At 33.9% G+C, this 16728-nt stretch overlaps 1 protein-coding gene across 1 annotated transcript; it reads right to left on the bottom strand.

The window, feature by feature from the left end:
- Positions 1 to 4049: 4049 nt before the first annotated feature.
- LOC129903466 (beta-amyrin 28-monooxygenase-like) lies at positions 4050 to 6531 on the bottom strand. Its single transcript, XM_055979026.1, has 3 exons — positions 5577 to 6531; positions 5071 to 5258; positions 4050 to 4468 (listed from the first exon to the last, which is right to left on the bottom strand). The coding sequence occupies exons 1-3, from the start codon at positions 6529 to 6531 to the stop codon at positions 4169 to 4171; spliced, it is 1443 nt and encodes a 480-aa protein (XP_055835001.1). The 3' UTR covers positions 4050 to 4168.
- Between the last annotated feature and the right edge of the window lie 10197 nt (positions 6532 to 16728).

The raw sequence follows: 16728 nt of genomic DNA, 5'->3' as shown, positions 1-16728 counted from the left end.
CATCACAAATTACTAAAAAAATTACAATCTAATTCAACAACTCAAATCTAACTTAAGCCCTACAATCAAAATTATAACTACATTCACTAATTTCACAATCCAATATACAAATGAACTACAACAAACTAAATGTAATCACCTAATTAACTAACTAACATCACAAATTACTAAAAAATTTACAATCTAATTCAACAACTCAAATCTAAATTAAGCCCTAAAATCAAAACTATAACTACATTCACTAATTTTATAATCCAATATAGAAATGAACTACAAAAAACTAAATATAATCAACTAATTAACAAATGACAAATAAAAAAAATTAAAATTTAGTTTTAGGTTTAGGCCCTAACCTCTTAAAAATGAATAATACTCCTAAAGCACCACAAGACGGCGGCGGCGATGGTTGACTGACAGAGGACAGCGAAGGGGGTGGGGGGACGGCGGTGGGAGGCAGTGCGGCGACGGATTTGTAGAGAGAAGGCAGAGAGAAGAGAGAGTTTAGAGAGAGAGAGAACTGAAAAAAAATACGTTCTGTGTTGAACATATTTAACAAGGAGCGAAGGACAGCGTCTCTAAGTCCGTCGCTTTTTTAAAAATATTTGACCGCCATTTTGACCAAAAAGCGTCGGACAAAGCGACACCGTCCATTGCTATTTTAAATATGTTGACCAAAAATTTTGACCAGTAGCGACGGACTTAGCGACCCAGTCCGTCGCTACGTTAAAAAAACTATAAAAAAAATAAAAGCGACGGACGGAGTCATAATATTTAATTTATAAATAATTATTTTTTAATAAAATATATAAAATATTTATATAAAAATAATTTTTAATTTTAGCGGAAAAAACTACCAAAATAAGCGACGGACTAGGCGTCACTGTCCGTCGCTCCTATTAAAAAAATTAAAAATTAATAAAAATGACGGACAACGTCGTTTTCCCCGTCGCATTTTATTTGCGAAGTAGTCCGTCGCGTTTTGTTCTGTCGTTTTTTTTGCAGTTTTTTAGTAGTGTCTTACTCTTACTATGTTTTAGTCCTACTTTTGAGAAAAACATATTTGAGACTTGTAATTTCTTTCAGTATCTTTTATAATACATTAGTGGTTTGTACATATGACAATCATATTTAGGGGGTATTAAGAGTTTGATTAAGTTATCTGCGTATTTCTTTATGTTGAAATTTTATTTCTGCTTTATCTTTCGCATCTAACTATTTAATTGGGTTTTAGGTTAACTTGTCTTGGTTGGATAAGACAAGTGCCATCACGTCCACTTTTGGTGTCACACCCCGAGAGGGTACCCTAGGCGTGGCCGGCACTCAGAAACCATTTCTAGCTTCCGAGAGAACCACTTGGTCTCATTTCTTATTTATTCATCAATGGAAGACTTAAGAATACTAATGTGGGCTTGTCATAATCAAAGGAAAAATAGATAATTCTTATAAGAAGTAGTTTCTAAGGAGAACTACTCCGATTACATCATCAGACTCTGTCTATGAAGCCTCTAATACTCTTAGAAGGTGCCAATGACATGTCCATGGCTACCTCAAAAGAAACATCACACTCAACAATAATAAAAGGATAAGGAGTTCCTTCGAATACAAGAAGGATTCACCAAATAGTCGAAAAGAAATGATCTTCAACGATGCGCCTGTTGAGGATCTCTAATACCTGTATCTGCATCATAAAACGATGCAGGTCAAATGACGTCAGTACGTGGAATGTACGAGTATGTAAAATGGCAGGAAGGTAAGGACAGATATCAAGAAACTCTTCTCAATAAAACTCAGCTCAGAACTCAACATCATCTCAACATCAATATGTAATGCAAGTTTAAAATATAATAATAAAAATAATAGTAATAAGCAATGCTTACTCAGTTGGAAGTTTCTCTAACCGACAACCATCACTTATGAGCTAGCGATGATACAACGAAGCGATGTCGTTGCCACATCCATCCAATACCTTGCCAGGGTAAAGGACATCACCATCTTGGATCCACTCATCAAAGTCCTTTTTTTGGGACTTAAGAGACATAGCCTCCATCCTACGCTGGCTACGTAGTTCTGGGGTTTGAGTTAATTAAACTCTTACCCAACTCAGTGCTCAATACTACTCCCAAAATATGTGCTCATATTAAACTCATCATCTAGTCTCATTGGACTTTAATTTAAATCATCAAACTCATCTCATTTCATGTTCATCAATCATTATACTTCCAAAAATATCATTTACATCTCATCAAAACATCTTGCTCAAAATATCATTTGCTCAAATTCATTCAAACTCAACTCTTTTGCTCTTTCAAAACTCAATAAAATACATATATAGTATTAATTCATATAACTTTCTTTTTATCAATGAAAATAATAAAAAACCAACATCTTTACTCAAAACATGTATAAAAATATTCATGAACATCAAATCAATTAGGATTCATGGGAAAGTAGCCATGAATAATAATTCCAATAATATGAGAGATAACAATAATAATATTAATGCATAAATATATCAAACTCAATAGAAGAAGAATTAATTTATTTAGAATTCAAGATTTGGATAAAACTCAACTATAACTCAATTATAATGAATTTAAATATTGAGCGCATGGACGAACTCAATCCAATGCTATGAAAGCCTTACATACCTTAAATCCGAAGGTTTACTCCGAATTGGAACACTCTTGGACCCCTAGACTTTTCTTCTCGCCGGAGCGTTTTGTGTACTACCCGGAGTATAAGAATAATCGGAGTAGTATTTTTATACTACTAAAACTAAAACTATATTTGAGAAGAAGTATATAGAGAGAAGAAATGCTTAAGAAAGCTTGATGAATAAAATGAGGAAATAAGGTGGGTATTTATAGGTGGGAAAGAGTGATCTAACAATAAATAAAATAATTATAAAGAAAAATCTGAAAATTTAATGGAATATATTGATGTCATGGATGATGTTAAATGGAGGACAATTTATGTCATGAATGATGTCAAATGTATCTAGATCTTTCCATGGTAGATAAGATGAGTTCTTTTTAACAGAATACTCTTTTTCGAAGCTGCGTTTGAATAAGATAAATTCCTTATTAGGATTTGGTATCTTCATAAGAATTGTAGATATGGAAGTCTAGTTTTATATCGTTCACGAATCAACCAATTTGGAGCAACCTACAGTGAGATATGAATTTTCTTCTATAAACACTCAATTCCGTCACAGTACTATATCTTGCAAAGATTAATTTATTTGACCTACTTATACTCCGAATATTAAGATATTTTCTTCATGAAAGTTGTAGGTAAGGATGTTATGGTTACCCAGAAATTTGAATCACCTAATTTGGACCAACCTATGAAAAGTTATGCCCAAAATACAGAGACTGTATTATTTTCATGACACATGCCTTCAAGAGAGTGTATACTCTCTCTCTATGCCACATTAGCATTGGTGTGTTTATTCCATTTTAAAATAGTTTAAGAGGATAATATGACTCTTGTTAAGTTTAGGTGTGTCACTGAAATTTCATGTATAGTTCACAGGGTACTTATTCCTTTTCCCATTATTTTTAATAGAACATATATTTGGGTTTGCAAAACCATTTATGCCACGTGACCTTAAATTAGATGAGCCACGTCAATAATTTAAACCCACCAAATTGAATTGACCCGTCCACATCCATTTTAACCCAAATATTATACCCGACTCACTATCCTTTTAACCCAAACTAGGTTTTTCATTTCTCATAGTACTCTAAATTGATCAGACCGAATACCTAGCCCAAATCTCTTCTTCTCTCAAGATGCTTGTTCCTCTTCATCTCTATTCCTTAGGGTTCATCCCTATATTAGCATCAGAACTACCAAATATTTTTGGACTTTTAGTTTTAATTTATTTGATCTACTTTTTTTTTTCTTGTCCATTTAAAAAAGAACGATTCTGCCTTTTAGCATTTCTTTAGTTTCAACTATCCACATGACATGTTTAAAACCACAATATTAAAGAAGTACATTTGATATATTTTTGATATAAAATCACAAGATTCAAAAGCCTCATTTATTTTCTTGAACTCAATTCCAAAACAAATAGTTCAAACAAATTTAAACAGAACGGAGGAAGTACATATTAACTAGGTTACATCCTTTGTTATGTATATATATTTTCATGTAACAAATCTTAAACAGTAGAAAGGGTAACAGGATATCCATCTTTTGGGATGGCTAGTAGAAAAAATGGGTACATTATATTTTCTAAAGGAACTTTAGCCTCCCACCTAAAAATTTTCAGTACATGATGAAGAAAAACAAGAATCGATATTCTTGCAAATTCTCTTCCAGGGCACATTCTATGTCCTCCACCAAATGGAACTGATGTATAAGGAACTAGTCCATTTCCTTCAAATCTAGAAGGATCAAACTTTGTAGGGTTTGGAAAGTATTCACCATTCTTTTGTGTAGCTCCAAAACTCAAATATATCTGCAAATATATTTTGATAGCATACTCAATTAGAAGAATCATATCTAGTACTGTTGACTAATTTATTACTTAGAAATAAAGTTGAAGATTTTAGTATTAATAATAATAATTTTTACAAGTTGAAGTTTTTTTTTCCGATTAAATATAAATCATTATTTTTGACAGCAATGTCATCAAAACATAATATGATGAGTCATGACTCTCTGATGAATAACTGGTAGCACGCAACGGCTTAACTTTCCAAGTAGATAATAGGAGTAATATGTATCAAATATTGATGTAAAAAATGATTTAAGCACTAGTTTCTTTGATGTATGTTCTCTATTCTAAATTAACGTTTATTTTTTTAAAAAAATATAATATAGAAATGGTGAACAACGAAGAATTAAAATAATCCTTGACGATATATATTGACATCCCACAACTTTAACAGATCAATTAGCTCCCTAATAAGTGAGCATTACACACTTTTTCAAGAATGACATGTTCCCATTTTCCTTAACATTTGGGGCCATGGAGTATCTTTTTTACATTGTGAAAAAGAAAAATAATCAACTTTTAGTTACTTTTTGTAAAACAAAAAGTGAAGAAAATATACATACCTTCCATCCTTTTGGTATGTGGAAGCCTTCATAAGTGAAATCCTCCATGGCTTCTCTAAAAATGCCTTGAACAATTGGTGTGTTTCTTAATACTTCATTCACAAAGCTCCAAGTTTTCCTCATTTTTTGAATGTCATTCCAACATAGCTCTTTTCTTGGAATCATCTGTCTTGATATCTCATTGTGCTCTGTCATTTAATTAGTTCCAGATTAACCACAAATGAGATGACAAATGATAAAATTATCAAAAGTACCATTACAATATTTTTGGACCAATGGTTTTTCAACTAATCTATCCTACTCTTAAAATTAGCTTCTATACAAGAATAATGCTAAAAAGTTTTATACTATCAGGTTATTTAAACGATAGCTACTTGTAAGGGCTCATGATTTGTAGAATTAGTAAATTGAAAAATAAAACATAACTTGGTACAAGATGTAAATTTACAAGAAGAAAAATCTTTATATCAAATAATGCAATTTAATTTGAAGAGAAGAAAAAGTACCTTCCATTATTTCATTGAAGAACTCAGGCTTCTGATTAAGGTATTTCATGGTCAAAGTAATAGTTGTAGCAGTAGTATCATAACTACCAATAATAAATCCAAATACTTTGTCTACAATTTCAACCTCAGTCATATACTTGCCATCTTCATCTTGTTCAATAATCAATTGTGTTAACAAATCATTATAAACATTTGACAAATTTGAATTTTCTAGTAATTTTGCTCTTCTTTCTTCAATGATGACCTTCATTTCTTTTCTTAATTCATTCCCAGCTTTCATTGCCTTATAAAATGTTGTGCCAGGTAGATTTATGTCCATTACCAAAAGACCTCTTGTAAAAATCTTGAATTTCTCGTAAAGATTCAAGATTTTATTATCCAATTCTTCGATGCCTATAAAGGCTTTAATAGAAAGGGAGAAAGTGAATAACTTCACTAGATCAAACACTATCACTTCATTATTCCCCTTCCAATGATTTTCCAAGTGTGTATGTGACATAGAGTCCATAGTACTAATAATTTTCTCAACATTTCTTGAGTTCAAGAAATAGCTAATGATATTTTGTGCCCTTTTGGTATCATGTTCTATAGGAACAAATGATGTAGAAGGGAAAAGTTTTTTGACAGAATTAGGTCTCCAACCAATCAAAAGTTTATTGCCATTGGTGAATATGAATTTGTTAGCTGTTGGACCTGAAAAAATAACCACTTTTTGGCCAAGTAATGAAGTTTTGAATACATTGGAGTTGTATTTTTTTGTTCTTTTTTGAACAAACTCATGGACCAATCCATAGTAAAGTGATACAAGGAATTGGATAGTTTCTCCAATAATAGGCCAACCAAATGTACCTGGAGCTAAAGGGATTTTTTCTTTAGGCTTGACAAACAAATATTTGAATAAAAAATTGATGATTATAGCAAGGGTGGTTACAAAAGATAGGAGCAAGAGGTCCATCTTGTGTATTAGTTTTTTTTATAAAGTGGTATTCAAGTATACCATATATATAAATAAAAAAAGATTACTATCATATTGGATGATTTTTTTCTAATTGCACATGTCTCTATTTTTGTCTAAGTAAGTTAAGTTTTTCATTGCCGTTAATTTGATGGATCAAAATTATACATTAATTAAATTAAAAATTTATATAGTCCTTTGAATCTTTTTATTGAAATTTGGCATGTAAAATATTAGAATTGATGAAAAACTTATTAAATATAAAAAGATACTCAAAAATGGATAGATCAAGCAAGAAAGTAAGACACAAAAATTAAATTAGGACGAATGCTCAAACAATGCAAGCATTCCATCACCAGCATCCAAACAAGATACACATAGCCATAAAGAAATACCAAGCCCTAGCACACAACAAGTCAAGGGACTAATTGGGATCCAATCGCTCCTCAGAGACGGCCTCGGGCCCAACAATAGATAATAGATAAGATGGCATCATAAGCCTACCGCTAAATAAAAGCAAAACAATCGAGGCATGGCTTCAAATCATAAAGGGGGAAAATATCTCTAGGTATGACGCCTTACCTCAAAATAAGACACCTCAGCTCCCAACTAGCACCGCTAAGCCAAACCTATGGCTACGACGAGCACTAGAGGTCTCAGGCACTAGCATAAAAGGGGTATCCTATCCATAATAAGCCCTACCGAAAGCTACGCCTAGCTAAGAGGGCAACAACCACATGATAAGGCGCCTAAGGCTAAAAACTAGCCTAAGTCCATTAATATCGATCCTAAACAGGATAATAAATGCTAAGTCACCACCACAACCAAAGCTTACAACCTAATCTAAGGATTTCACGGGACTATTATAGCCTAAGGCTCACCCGGGAACAAGAAGACGGGATTGGGTGAACATAATGCTAATCTCAGAAAATACTCATCTAAGTCACATGTAAGGTATAGTACACGATATCTAATAGATTTCAGTCAAAAGGGGGAGACCTTAGCCTACCTCGAAGCCGATCACCCGTGCTCCGAATATACCATAATGAAGCTCTCGTCCTCCAAATTGCCTCAAATCGCTGTCATGCTAACAAAATGTTAATCACGTCTCCAATACGATCGTTATGACACTAAAATTATAGAATTCAAAGACGTGCCAATTTCGGGGTCTAAAACGGGAAAAGTGGGACCCCGCGTATGGAATTTTCGAATTGACCCTAAAAATAGGTTCTAAACGTCACCCCGAGCTCACAAATCAATATTATAATATAATTCGGGGTTGGAAAACTATGCAAAATGAGCATGCAATGAAAATTCTTAAAAATCCGGACTAAAGAAGAAAATGGCATCTTCTTGATCATCTAATTACGAAAAAATGAGACCCTTCGAACCAAAAAAAATTATACTAAGATGATCCTTGCAACCCCCCCCCCCCCCCACACACACAATATAGTCTCAAAAATCACTCAAATCAGGTTTAAATTGATCGAGTTACAACCTCCACAATATCAATAAAATACAACTTCAAAAATCACTAGAGCAGTAGCTAAATTTGATTTCTTACCTCACACGAAGCTTCTCGTCGTGTTTCTGAGGTAACCACTAGATTTTCCACGAAATATTCTTGAATTTGGACCTTTGAATCACCCAATTTGAACTAGGAATGAGTGATATATCTTCCTTTGAAGTTTGATGCAAATGCTGAAACGTGACATATAAAAACTAAAAAGGATACGGTGAATTTGTCCTCCGCGAATAAGGTGAACAGTGTTCCGCGAACGCCGAGAGTAACCAAGATGAACCTTCGCGAATGCGGCACTGTTCACCGCAATTGCGAAGGCCAAATTTTTCTGCACCAGATATCAGCTAAAAAGTTGATATTTCACAAGTCCAAATATTCTGAAGGGGTGCTCGAAATTCGTTCGAAATCCCGTTCGCGCAAATGAGATATGCTACCCTACATAATTCGACATTCCAAACTCAATGGCACAGTCAAAATTTCCATATGAGGTCATTACAACTGAATGTGGATCCCACACCCAAAGGCCATTTTGAGACAAATTCCACAACGGGCCTCGAGATTAGACCAGAAGCCTCGGAAAGCGAACAAAGGGTTGTTCTAGACCAAACTCGACATTCTGAAACTAACCGCGCCATTAGAATTTTCATTCGAGCGTGTTTTCCAAGAATGATGACCAAAGTCAACTTTAGGCCAAATTTCAAAGGCAAAAGCGCCAAATGGTCTTGAACTCGTATCGATTGCTTCGATACTCATGTCGGCCATGCTACTAGCCTAATTTGACCATTATGGAGCTAATGGAATCGTCAGAATTCAGTTCTGAGGTCTTTTTCCTGAAGTTATGACCGAAGTCAACTTTTCAAGTTAACAAAGCTCCAGAACAGGGAAATGAGCATGAAACCCAAATAAAAGACCAGACGACCAAACTATCTGTGCCAGCAAGTCATAAATGACTTGGGGTCGCTTCAGGAAAGATCTAAATGCTGAAAAGATCAGAGAATGAAGAAAATAACTTGGAGGGCCATTACAATACATTAGTCGACACTAGTTTATATGTGTTTAAACCCATTATTGTTAATTATATCATCACATAATTATATTATTTACACTATTTAATAAGTGAAAGGTTTGGGGTACAACGAAGGGCATTTTTGACATTTTAATTTTTCTAATCCAATGGTTTATCACTTGATGACACATATTCGAGCTATTGTGAATGAATGGATTCAAGTTTCATCCCCACCTGGACAAAGCTTCTTCCATATATAAGTTAGATATTATTATACCTATATATTTAAAATTTTGAAAACCTTTTCCTAGACAAGTTCCTCACGGATGAAAATAAAATAATTATTTTTTCAAATAAATCAGAAGGACATACTAAAGTCCTAAAATAGGACTATATATAGATACTTTTGTCCTATTTCAATATTATACCAACTTAACAACTTTGCTACAATTCTTCATGTGGGTATAATTAGAATACCCCTTTTGTCTCAATTTTGGTGAAAGGATTTGAATATTAAAAACATTTACAAGTTAATATAATTAATATATCATAATCAAAGAAAATTATTGTTCGTCAAATACGTTCGTTTTTATAGCTCTTAAAGTTACGAATATAATATTATCCAAACGCCAACAGAGATCTATTTACACACTACTGGAAATTAAACTAGTGGTTAGAGATCTATTTTTTTAGGCATACCATATTGGTGGCAGCATCTAGAGGATTCAATAGCAAACTAGTGGACTCGTGGTCAATTAAGTGCACTCAACATTGTCTTGTAATAAAGAAATAAATGACTTCATAGCCATGTATTTCTTTATAGACTGGAATTTTATTCACACTAGCATTGATATGCCTAGAAATTAGCACACATTTTATATCTTTTCATCAGTATTTTGAATGTTTCTAAACTTGTTTTGCTATATTTTCTTGTATATTTATGTTAGTTTATTATAGAAATTTAATGTCTAAATGGCCAAAAAGCAAAAAATAATAAATTGTCAGATTTTTAGATGATTTATGACCATATTATGAACCACAAATTATATGACGGACCATTTCAAATATACATGTAGGCTTCTATTATAAAGAAGACGAGAATAGTATTAGCCAATACAATTTTCATATATCTTATTCAAGCTTTTAACATTCATAGTTCTTTTACTCTTTATTCTTGTTATTTCCTTACTAGATGACTAGCTAAATCCTCTACTGAGGTTGTGAAACTCAATGAGATTGTGTAGCTCGTAAGGTTTTCATGTAATTTCATGTTATTATATATAGGGTGGTTAGATATCAAACTTCTTTTCGTTCGTAATTAAAATGATTAGTGATTGCAAATATTATTCTACATCATAATATCTTAATCTTCAGACTCAGAAGAGTGAGTTAGGATTTGGTAAAAGAAGATTTGTATGAATTCAAGAAGGGGGTTAATTAATAGATTTACATTAGATATAATTATCTCAACTTGACATAATCAGTCATTCTTATTGTCAATAATTCATATAGTTGTAGAAGCATCATACGTTAAGTAGTTTATGAACATAAAAGACTGAGTGGTAATGCAGGAGACTGAGTGCATATTTATAATTCTAGGAGCATGTAGTTGCACAATTACCAAGAGCAAAAGCAATCCATTATGGGGACACAATCTTAGTTTTTTTAATCTTATAAGTTTACAACCATATTTACTTTCATTCTTTATAGTTTAATTACTATAATTATTCTCTACAACTGTTACAGATTATAAATCGGCTACATGTTGAGTAGCTATATCGATACGTAACCATGAAGGAGTTCTCTCTTACTTATTTTGGATTCGATCCTAACCTAGTTGGCTCACTATTATTGCATACAACCGCGTTATGTCAAAAGTGAGGTGTATATTGAGGGTATCAAAAAATGAACATTGTTGTCGGGGAATACTGTCACGCCCCAACCTCGAGAGGCATAATTAGCACGTCCTAATACCATACTTGACCCTAAGATGACCTAGCTATACATGTACGTTATTGGCGAACACCAGCTATATTCAGTAATTATAGATTAGTATATCTCAACTTATCAGAATCCTAGACTGTCAAGGCCACAATTAGATAAACCTGCAATAACTATCTCAGTTAACCCAACAGTTTATAACAGAAAATATCAAACCAGACCATCGGCATGCTTCAATCCAATTGTCACGACTTGACACTATTATCATGATCCAAACCTAGGGCCTAGATGTGACACGATAATTGGGAACCTGAAGAATCTCAACTTAGCCATCTTAGCATGAAGGTAAAAGAAACATGATAAGATAAGTGGAAGAATCAACTCAAAAGTGTAAGTCAAAGGAATAGAAATACACAAATCAATGTCCAAAATGGACTTACATAAACTTGAATGTCTAAACATGCCTCTATACTAGACTTTGATGGGAGCTTAGGAAAAGCTCCTAGATCAGCCAAAATATAAGAGAAAGTCAAAGTAGCAATATGAAGGAAAAATATTGTCTTCGATGAATGAGGACTCACCAACTTTTGAGAACATAAACAACTCTAGCCACGAATAGAATGGTCGTCGTCCGCTCCTACATTATGAGAGAAGGTAGGCAAAATATGCATTGGTATATAAAAGGTACTAAGTATGTGAAATATGCATGAACAAGTAATGGAACGTGAGCAATATGACATAAGATGAATGACCAACATAACGAGCATGGATTAACTTAAAGCATTTGAAATATCATGTAAACTATGGTCAAGCATCATAAACTTCATAATAAACTTTCCATCTTTACAGATAACTTGAATGTGGGATAAGACCTTTACCGATATCTTAAGACCATACAAGATATAACATAGAATCTGATGTAAGTGCCACATCGAAAAGAGAGAGGATACTTACCAACGTAGACTCCGTGAGAAACAACTTTAACCTCAATAGCTATCTATGGATCCACTAGCTAGGCCATAAAGGCAACCTACGTGGGCAACGTAGTTTGAGACTTTACATTGCTACTAGGATTTGCTTGGGTAACTAACTACGTTATCGGACCGAACTCCACTTAGAAGTCCTCTCGGTGCTTAGTCAATATCCCAACGGAATTCATTACAACATAGAAAAATCATTGTTAACTTCATTATGAAAATAATCGTAGAGTAGCTCATTAACTTTAGTGATTCATAGGAATCCATAACTTTGGTGAGAATTGTTCTTATCACCATCTAAACATGATTTGTGTGAGAATTATAATTATCACACCATAATAACTTTCTTAGATCATAATTTATCATCATCATAACTTTCATCATTAAATTATGAATCTCAACTTCATTCATAAAATCTTTTCTTTGGAAATCATAGAACTTCATAATCAAAATTCATATAAACTAATCTTTGAACTTCAAAAATCATGATTGAAATAGCTTAATGCATAGGAATTCATAATTCAACTTGAAATCATGCATTTCATATAGAAACATGCTTATAATGATCACTGACAATATCTAAAAATGAAATTAAACAACCCAATGCAATTTATCAAAATTAGGGCTAATAGACAATTGAAAATTGAAGGAAACTTTGAGAAAACCTTTGGACTCCATGAGTGAAAGGAACCCATGGATTAGTCCCCACATATCTTGATGAATTTACTCATGAACTAAAGAAGAATCTGATTGCTTCTGAAATCCTAGCTTGGAATTTGGAGAGGAACCCTGAGAGAATTCTTTAGGCTTGCCTTAGGGGAATTTTGAAGAATAATTTAGAATAGAGGGAATTTTAAAGGGTTGGGTAGTTATGGTTGAACTTGGCCATAATTGTGTCTAGATACATTGAACCAAACTTTGGAAAAATATAAGATTTCCCTTCATTAATTTTGGATTTGAACCTACGACTAGGGTTCTAGGAGTTTCCTTAAGTCTATCTCTCATATACTTAAGTCGCCGTACGGGTTTCTGAGAAGACCCTAATTTCAGTGTCTCTGATCTTTTCCTACGAGATGTGTCTATGACTCGTCAAAAGGATCACGAGTCGTAAACTTGACTCATCCTGTAGGCCTGATGAAACTCTGAAATAAGGACCTCTGATATTTTATTACGAGTCATTGTTATGACTTGTAATCTTTCTTACGACTCGTAATTCTCAGTCGTCTTGTAGGTCTGAAAACCTGCAAGTTTAAGGGTCTCTAAAGTTTTGAAATGAGTCATCCTTACAACTCATCAACAAGATGACGACTTATCCTATTGAGTCGTAGGAACTCCTTAAGAGGTTTGTCTTGAACAATTTCAAGGACTCCCTCTACAACTCATCTCTACGAGTAGTAGAGATGACTATGAGTCATAAAGGGACTCATAAACTCTGAGGTCAGTCAATATTTGAGAATTTTCTCTTGATTCCAACTTTTTGACATTTGGAGTCTTATAATATCTCCCCCTTGGAAAGATTCATCCTCGAATGAGATCAACTTAGCATAAGAAAGACAGAGATAGAGGACTAGCAACCCATGATGAATAAAATGACACTTTAAAATGCATAGACCATGAAAATTTCAAACTTAACTTAAAATATGGCTTAAAATCAAATTTCATGAACATGCATGCATATGAATGACATAGGAGAAACTGAATACGTAGGAGTTCAATCGATTTGAATAATAAAAACTTACTACCTTAGGCTTTAGTAGAGGAAAAGAGATACGGATATCGTTTCATCATATCCGCCTCCATTTCCCAAGTAGCACTCTTTACTTGTTGATTTCTTCATAATAATTTAACAGAACAGCCTCTTTGTTTCTTAGTTTTTTCACTTGCCGATCTAGAATTTCCATCGGAACCTCCTCATAAGTGAAATTCTCTTTAACACACACATCTACCAAAGGTACAATAGAATTCAGATCACCCATAAACTTTCTTAACATAGACACATGAAACACCGGGTGAACCATAGCTAACTCAAATGGAAAATGTAACTCATACTCCACCTTGACAACACTTCCTAATATTCTATAGGGTCCAACATATCTAGGGCTCAATTTTTTTTCTTACCAAAACGCATTACACCCTTCATGGGTAAAACCTTTAAATAGACCCAATCATCCACCTCAAATTCAATCTCTCTTTTTCTAACATCTGATTAGGACTTTTGATTACTTTGAGAAGTCTTCAACCTCTCTCTTATGAGTCTCATCTTCCCTATAATATCTATTACCAAATCTGGACCAATCAAGGCCATTTTGCCTACTTCAAACTATCCTACTGGGGACCTACATCTTCTCCCATACAATGATTCAAAAGAAGCCATTTGGCTGCTAGAGTGATAACTATTATTGTAGGAAAACTCAATTAATGGCAAATGCTCATCCTTTAAAATCAATCACACATGCCCTCAACATATCCTCTAGAGTTTGAATCATTCTTTCGGCTTGACCATTAGCTTGAGGATGAAAAGTGTACTTAACTTAAATTTCATACTAAGACCCTTTTGAAATGACTTCTAAAAATATGAAGTGAATTGAGTACCTTGATCCGATATAATGGACAAGAAAACTCCATGAAGTCTTACAAATTTACGAACATACAACTTAGCATAATCTTCGATACCATAAGAAGTCTTAACCGTTAGAAAATAAGCCGACTTAGTCATTCGAACCACAACAACCCAAATGGAACCATATTGCTTCTTAGTATGAGGCAAACCTATTACAAAATCCATATTCACATCTTCCCACTTCAAAGTAGGGATTTCTATGTCTTGAGCCAAACCTTCTAGTTTTTGATGCTCAACTTTAACTTGTTGGAAATTTGGACACCTAGCCATGAACTCTTCTATATCCTTTTTTATACCATTCCACCAATATACCTCCCTTAAATCACAATACATCTTGGTGGATCTCGGGTGAATCGAATACCGGGAATTATGGGCCTCATTTACTAACAACTTTCTCAAACCATCCACATTAGGCACACACAAATGACCATGGTAGAGAAGTACCCTATCTCTCCCTTGGGAGAAATCCTCAATGGATTTTTCGGCAACCAACTTCTTTAATTCAACCAACACCGGATCATTATCTTGCATAGCCTTGATATCCTCTACAAAAGACGATTCCAAATCATTTTGAATAAGGATACCTCCATCCTTGGAGTCAATAAATTAGACACCTAATTGAGCCAATCTATGCACATCCTTAACCAACTCCTTTTTACCCTCTTCAACATAGGCAACACTATTCATACAAAATCTACTAAATGTATCGGCAACCACATTAGCCTTACCCAAATAATACAATACACTCATGTCATAGTCTTTCAACATTTCAAGCCACCTCCTTTGGTGAAGTTTTAAGTTTTTTTTCTTAAAAACATATTGTAAAATCTTATGGTCGATGAACACATCCACATGGACACCATAGAGATAGTGTCTCAAAATTTTTAAGGCAAACACAACCATCGCTAACTCCAAGTTATGAGTTGGATAGTTTCTTTCATGCACCTTAAATTGCCTAGAAGCATAGGCGATTACCATGTTGCATCAAAACACAATCAAGACCAACCCTTAAAGCATCAAAATATATAATAAAACCATTGGAACCTTCCGGCAAGGTCAAGATAGGAGTGTTAGTAAGACGATCTTTCAACTCTTGGAAACTCTTCTCGCAAGCTTCCGACCATTGGAACTTCACTTTATTTTGGGTCAACTTAGTCAAAGGTGACGATATTGATGAAAACCCTTCTACAAATCCTATAATATCTGTCTAGGCCCAAGAAACTTCTAATATCCAAAGGGAACAATGGTCTAGGCCAATTCTTAACGACCTCGATTTTCTTAGGATCAACCATAATCCCTTCACCGGACACAATGTGACCAAAGAAAGAAACCTCCATTAACCAAAACTCACATTTATTGAACTTAGCAAATAATTACTCATCCCGTAGAGTTTACAACACAATCCTTAAGTAATTAGCCGCACTTCCTCATTCCGAGAGTATACCAAAATATCATTAATAAGTAAGAATAAAAACATGCCCAAGTATTGTTACAACACCCTATTCATCAAATGACATAACTAAGAACTCATAATGGCTATACCTTTTTTGAAATGTCATCTTAGGAACATCACACTCCCTCACCCTTAGTTGGTGATAACTGAAACGGAGGTCAATCTTAGAAAAATAACTTGCCCCTTGTAATTGGTTAAGCAAATCATCTATTCTCGGTATTGGGTATCTATTCTTGATGATTATTTTGTTCAATAACTGGTAGTCAATACACATATGAAGCAAACCATCCTTGTTTCTAACAAACAAAATGGGAGAACCCCATGGGGATATACTTGGTCTAATAAAACCTTGTCTAATGATTCTTTCAATTGATCCTTTGACTCTTTTAGTTCCGTCGGAGCCATTCAGTAAAAGGAATAGAAATGGGTTGAGTATCGGGAAAAAGGTCTATACCTAAGTCAATTTCCCATTTGGGAGGAATACTGGGTATATCATCAAGAAACACATTCGGAAACTCATTAACAATAGAGACTAACTCTAGAGTAGGGGCTTCAGAATTAGTATACCTAACCCTCACAAGATGGTAGATACAACCTTCAGAAATTATTTTCCGATCTTTAAGGCACGAAATGAATTGACCTTTAAACATAGAATTACAGCTCTTCCATTCTAGGACC

The sequence above is a fragment of the Solanum dulcamara genome, chromosome 9, assembly GCF_947179165.1.
Source record: "Solanum dulcamara chromosome 9, daSolDulc1.2, whole genome shotgun sequence".
NCBI classification, from domain to species: Eukaryota; Viridiplantae; Streptophyta; class Magnoliopsida; order Solanales; family Solanaceae; genus Solanum; species Solanum dulcamara.
This window is presented reverse-complemented; position numbering and strand designations above follow the sequence as displayed.

Coding starts and splice junctions, on each gene's coding strand:
- LOC129903466 (XM_055979026.1), bottom strand. CDS start 6,531: ATGGACCTCTTGCTCCTATCTTTTGTAACCACCCTTGCTATAATCATC. Junction 5,259..5,576: donor CTTCAATGAAATAATGGAAG/GTACTTTTTCTT, acceptor ATTAAATGACAG/AGCACAATGAGATATCAAGA. Junction 4,469..5,070: donor ACATACCAAAAGGATGGAAG/GTATGTATATTT, acceptor ATATATTTGCAG/ATATATTTGAGTTTTGGAGC.